This window comes from Adiantum capillus-veneris, chromosome 25, assembly GCF_014529385.1.
Source record: "Adiantum capillus-veneris isolate H3 chromosome 25, ASM1452938v2, whole genome shotgun sequence".
NCBI classification, from domain to species: Eukaryota; Viridiplantae; Streptophyta; class Polypodiopsida; order Polypodiales; family Pteridaceae; genus Adiantum; species Adiantum capillus-veneris.
In genome coordinates, this window is record NC_140955.1 from 35,765,944 (window position 1) to 35,772,350 (window position 6,407).

The 6,407-nt window shown below is 44.0% G+C and overlaps 1 protein-coding gene across 3 annotated transcripts; it reads right to left on the minus strand.

Moving 5' to 3' along the window:
- Nucleotides 1-621: 621 nt before the first annotated feature.
- LOC147424709 (uncharacterized) lies at nucleotides 622-5,992 on the minus strand. Of its 3 annotated transcripts, XR_015186397.1 has the most exons (5): nucleotides 5,741-5,992; nucleotides 4,571-4,906; nucleotides 4,214-4,319; nucleotides 1,311-1,532; nucleotides 1,080-1,216 (listed from the first exon to the last, which is right to left on the minus strand). XR_015186397.1 is itself a non-coding variant. In XM_086499782.1 (4 exons), exons 1-4 carry the CDS (start codon nucleotides 5,868-5,870, stop codon nucleotides 1,080-1,082), a joined length of 747 nt encoding a protein of 248 aa, XP_086355908.1. In that variant the 5' UTR covers nucleotides 5,871-5,986; the 3' UTR covers nucleotides 622-1,079. The 3 variants fall into 3 exon arrangements, 2 of the variants coding, with proteins under 2 accessions (XP_086355908.1, XP_086355907.1); XM_086499782.1 differs by lacking the exon at nucleotides 4,214-4,319 and having other exon boundaries at nucleotides 622-1,216; nucleotides 1,311-1,454; nucleotides 5,741-5,986; XM_086499781.1 differs by lacking the exon at nucleotides 4,214-4,319 and having other exon boundaries at nucleotides 622-1,216; nucleotides 5,741-5,980.
- Nucleotides 5,993-6,407: the final 415 nt, after the last annotated feature.

Sequence of the window (6,407 nt, forward strand, 5' to 3'; positions counted from 1 at the left end):
TACCGATGAACAGATCACCTTGCATAGTAATGAGCTCTGGGCATAGAGAAGATACGCATCTGAAAGCACAATTCATCAAACCAATAGCATGGCAAAATTGATACACTTCATTACCTTATTTAGTTTAAAACGATTGAAGAAACAATTATACTTCTAGTAAGGTACATTTTCTAATCGCCTGATCAAGCAATTCGCACTATACAACATTCATAAGAAGCAATGTTGGGGAAAAGTGTCTCAATTCACATTGTCCCTGCTAGAAAGATCAACAATGCCCCTTAGAGCAAAAGATAAGATATATTCCTCCTCAAATTTACCGCACTGGGTAATAATGTGAGAAAATAAGTCAAAGTTCCAAAATCTTTTCTAGGAAAGAGGATAAAGAAGAACCGCGTGGTTAGCAAAAGAATTTTCCGTGAAGTGTAATGAGTTAAAGCAAAGCAAGTTTCCATCAATATAGTCATTAACTTCAGCTGTATCGCAGCTTCCTCTGCTCTATTAACATTTTAGTTCATCGATGTGGCCTATCATGGTTAGATGGTAAAAAAGAAAGAACACATACATACTCGAAATCATGACTGGGGACCTCCCCTTTGGATATGAGGCAACCTTAATCAACTCTTTGGTCCAACAATCAACCATAATCTTATCCATACTTTTGGGACTGGCGCTCAAGCACCACCACAAGAGGAGCTTGCACCACATAATCTGATATACAATTCCCCATGTATATAATCACACAGGACTTTTCAAAACTTCATAATCAGTAGTGGGATGCCAGGCCTTCCATGAACTACTATGTCCTGCATCCTTTGGTGTCCCCGTTGATGATGATGACAAGGTGGAAGCATGCTGCATGGTTTAGTGCTTCAAGATATGATTGAAGAGTTTGAAAAATGTTACAACTAGCCGGGCAATTTCCTTTAAATTGAGCTACAGATATGGTTAAAATACCAGGTAATCCAGAGGAGCGCTGTTTTTACAAGCACACATTGTCAGATATTTGACAAAGAGTAACCAAAATTTCATCCACAAGGAGGCTGTGCATTGGTTGAAGTCCTACATATGTGCGGTCAATTTCAATAAACATGATTTGATGCGGTGCCATTTTCAGCATGCCCAGGCATATAAGCTCTCTTCTTGCCAAGCCAAATGTAGTGAGGAACCTTCAAAAGAGGTACATACGGGATACCACCCCATCCATTTTCTTCAAAAACTGTCGATAAAAGAAAACCAAACAACCCTCTTCAAACCCAGCATTTTTATCATGTCGTTTTAAGAAATTTTGCAAAAATCCATTAACTACAGACCTTGCTCTAAATGGTGTTCAATATACTGCCTGCGGGCAGGCCCCAAGTCTATGTTGTCAAGGTCAAAAATAGCTCGCCAAAACCATCTAGAAAGGAATCCATGCTGCCGGCTAGGTATGTCATGTTTGAGCGATGTGTAAAAGTCTGCTATACCAAAAATCCCTCTTTCTTGATCCAAATATGAAAGCGCTTTGTCCACAGCCACCATAAAAGGTGGGATCACTGCAAGCCATCTCTCTCTCTCTCTCTCTCTCTCTCTCTCACACACACACACACACACACACACACACAAATTAGTAATGAAAAAACCCCTGGAGATATAATAGGATGGGCCTGTCCTCAAGGGGCATAACTTCTAGGGGACCCTACAACACATAATATATAACTATTAACTAGGCCATAGGCCATGAGCAGACTACAAGCCAAGTGCCGTTTCAATGTGTTTCAAACAGGAAAGACACTGTGGCCCCGATCCGGAATGCATAAAGGCACAGTTTTGGTTGTCAACCGCCCGTTCCAGCTTAAAAAGCGGCCAAGGAAGAGTGTTTTGCAGGTAATGTTCACCCAGGTTTGGGCATTTTTCAGGGCCTTGTAGCCATCGAAGCCTAGCTCCTCAACAGTATCTTTATTTTTTCAATCTCCTCTAGACTTGACTACCTCTCCTATTCTTGTTCTTGCTCTGCATTCCATGTTTCTATACCAAAATCTGGAATAACTATACATACCACACAACTGGAAAAGGCCAAAGACGAAAGGCTAAGAACTGGAGGAAGCTAGGGGAATAAACCTGGAGAATGAAAAAACTATACACAAGTGAAAAAAGGCCAGAGGCCAACTGGAAAAGGTTAGGGGAACAAACCTAGAGGAAGAGTCTCAGCAGCCTCTTCAAGATAGGCAGCATGAACCAGCTGACCAAAAGCACCACCAGCCAAAGTCACATGGGGATAGGGGACTTTACCCTAGGGAGGCATCAACCCTGTGTCCGGAACGGGGGGGGGGGACACGATGGGACGCCCAGCCAGACGGGTAAAAAGTGGGATCACAGGGGGGGCGCCCTGGGATGGCAAGCTGTTGGGGACGGCAGAGGGAATGCAGAGTCAAAAAATAATCAAAAGGTTACAATTTAGATCTTTTTTCCCCCATTTTTGGGCTCTCCTAGCAAGGGGTGAGAGCCACATTGTAGGCACTCTCCATTTGCCTATAAAAGGGAACTGTCTCCCCCCCTTGACACACATGCACTTCACATATGAGTGCACAAGCTTGGAGCTCCCTCTCCTGCTGTCTGTGCAATCTCCCTCTCAAGTCTTTTCCTGTAGTTATGTAAAGCTCAAAATTTCTTTTTTAAAGTCTTTTTTGTTTTGCCGTTCCATGCACTGACCCCGTTTCCTAACTTCAGCCATCCCGACCCAGACCCGACCCCGTTCTCTGCCCCGGAAAAAGTAGGCAGCCGTTTAGAAACCCCTTTTTGAAGGTAAACCACAAAGCCTCCTTGGACTATAGAAGATGACAGTGGGAGGAGTGAACAACTAGCAAACCATGTAAACTGCAATCGATGCCCGACAAAAGTAGAGATGACCAGGACTCACCAATCTAGACACATAGAAGGAACTCCCATAACAGCTCAGCCCATGCTCCCAGAAGCTGCTAAAGGACTGCCAGAGGAGAAGGAGGACAAAACAGGTGAGGCAAAGGCAACATGCCAAAAGGGAATCAGCTGCAAAGTTCTAAAAGAGGGTCATCAACCGAACCCAAAGGCGAAGAAAGGAAAGCCAAAAGACCTAGAGGAAACCCGTTTGTCTAGTGTCTGCTAGCAAAGGTGGGAACTGAGTAGGAAACCGGGCAGAAAGAGTTGTGGTAGCGGATGTCCTTACCAACACACACACAGTTTACTTACCATAAGGCGAGGCAGCCTTGTCCACCAACAGGTTAAGAAACAAAGCTGTCTGGACCAAGAAAATAGGGACTTCCCAGAGAGAGGGAGCAAGGGGAACAGGTTTCCTATTCAAGAACAGCGTTCCAGGGCCACGTTCCCTGTGTCCCCTGTAAACACGCCCGCGCGCGCACACACACGTGTGTGCACACACAGAGGAAAGACCACCTGCTACTCAACAACAAGCGCTAGAAGCACCATGTGGTTGGCTTGCATGCCTCAAAACAAGAAGACACCCTCAGCACAAACCCAGACACACACATCTACACAAAGGAGACAGAACAGAACAGCCCACATGCACACCACAAGCTGGTAGCAAACATCCCCAACGCTAGAGCAAACAACACATACACACACACATACACAATCACACAAGTATCCCTCGAACGTCCACAGACACCCACCTGAAACATACATGCATCTCAACGCATGCAAACACCCCCAAACTCACGCACACTCTTTTCTCTCTCCCCTACATGAAGAAAGAAAACCCTGCACAGAGGAGAAAAAAAGACTGACAGAAAGGTGGTACGAGAAAAATGCCCCCACAGGGCAGGGCAGAAAGACATGGATAAGGGGAGGGCTGGCTGCACACTACCGGCAGCTGCATGATAGATGTAGTGCATTAAATAAGATGGTCAAAATTAATGGTAAAGCATTAGAGAATGCACACAATCATCAAAAAGACATTCTATAATGAAAACAATGCATGTACAGCAGGCTTTTTCTATGTCAAATGATCAAGTAGCTGATTATAAACCATAATAAAGTCCCTTTTCCAAGGATCACATACTAAGGAAGTCCCTAAGGTTGATCACATACAATCTGTACATGTACAAAAACGTACGCTACCAATCAAACTACAAAAATTATAATGTACTATGGATGTTACATACGATAAGAAAATAGAAGACTTGTTAATTTGCCATAGAGTCTAGTCTTCAAAGAATAAATATAAGGGAAAAGAGCTTACTGGGATAAAGGGCTAGAGCCCAACCACATGGAAAAAGCCCAAAAATGCAGCCCAGAATGTTCAAAAACGGTCATTTTGGCCGGTCTGCAGAGGCCCCAATGTTGACCTGAAAACTGCCAAACGAGCCTTGAACAAAACACACTAGTTCATGGTATAAACCAGAACGTACAAGTTGTAACATCTGCCTATGTTGTCTACTCGTTTAATATGGACACTCCGTACTCATGGTAAGGCTTCCAAAAAATCTCAAATAGAGCAACAGAGGTATTTCAAACACTGACTTCTCAATGGTCATCTATTGGATAAAGCATCTCATGAAACATTAGCATTACATTCCTTAAAGAAGAAGAGACATACTGCTGAGGGAATAAGAAAATGTGACGAGAGTGGCTCGTATGTTATCCGGGGCAAATTCGCAAACATCTGCTTCCACTATTTCCACATTGGTCCATCCCAGATCAGTGGCTTTCCTCCTTGCTACATCACAGAGGGGACCACAGATATCCACCACATAAATTTTCTGAAACTTTGATAGATCCATGTACTTTGACATAAACTTCACATTTTCTGCTGTCCCCCCCCCTAAATCAACCCAAACAAGTTCACCATCATCTCCCAATTCAAGCATCTTCCTTGCACATGCTCTAAGCATGCCCTCGCGACCATGAAGAAAGCGGGATCTAAACTGATCATCTGTATTGACATTGTGCAAAAAAACAGATTAGTCATAGACTATGGACTCAAAAATGATCCATGCACCGGACCACCCGAGTACAGAAGAAAATGGCAACTCATATTCAAGGACAATGTTAATGCGGAAGCTTGATTTCTGACCTACTAAGTATGGTTATACACACAACATCGAACAAATGCATACACAGATTAAAGCAAGAAAGTGTAACAGTCCTGGTTTTCAAGGGGCTAGCCGCTGCAATACTATGCTAACGAGTCATGAAACAGAGAAGTAACTCCGCAAGCAAAAAGACAAGGTGTCATTCATAAGCCAACATCATAATTCCCTATAATCATGAAGTACACACGTGGACATTCAGTGGCCCTTCCAGGACTAATGAAGAAAATGCAGACATGCCAACATTGCATATACCATCCAAAGACTTCAAATGACTATAAAAACAAGCTTTGCAGATTTTCTGGATCTGTGATCAAAAGCAATGTCGGCCAAAGAAATGCAATCATGCCGAAGCATAATCCACTGCAACCTCTAATGATCACAGTGAATCATCGCAAAAACAAGCTGGCAATACACTGGCCCTGTGAATGAAATGTCGATTTAACCAAAATAATGTCTTGGTGGGCCGGCAGCATAGCAAGGTCAGTGTTTTGAGTCTTGACCAAGCAATTCCTAGACATAACCAGATGATTTTCCATGCAGATGTGAACACGGGTACAAAACACACACAACATCCGTGCATGTAAAAGAGCTTGCATTTTCCATTCTCAGGGGCATTGCAGTCAAGTAAAGACACGAAACGTAGGCAGACAACGAGCAATGGAAAACATGCTTACAAGCGTGAGCCTGAGGGGCGTAGAAGCTCTCGAGGCGTTCTTTGTGTGAGTCCCCGGTGATGCGAGGGAACCACATGTTTTTGAGCACCTGCAGGTCTTGCCATCGCTCTTGCAAGGAACCCACCGCCATGGCGCAGCTCTGCTTTTCTCCACTGAGTTAGATTTTGATCCTACTGGTCTGCTTAATGAGCGTGTGCGCCGTTCTTAAAGAATGCGAATTTTCTTGGGCATATACGAACGATCATTCCTCGAAAATACCCACAAACCACAGCGATATCTAACACGGGCATGCGGAGATGGGATCTAAGGGTGGCTTCACAAACGTCCGCGGACATCGTGCAGCTGGTTGTGCTTGCAAATGATCAACCACTACCTACATCAGCGGACAACTGAAACAGTGCTACACATGTGCACAGCTTGGCCATGAGGTGGTGTTGATTGGTGCTCAAACGACCTTGCTTTTGGGGCGATAGTCCCCTCTTGCCCAAGCTGCGAAGCCTACGGGACAACCACCAAAAAGCTGACGTTGCTCGATTTTCAACGATTAGCAATGAGGACATAAATTTTGTCCGTAGACATTGTGTGCAAAGGCCCAATGACCAACCCTTTAAAAAGTCCCTTTTGTAACTGGACAACAAATGTTTGTAACTGGACAACAAATGTTTGT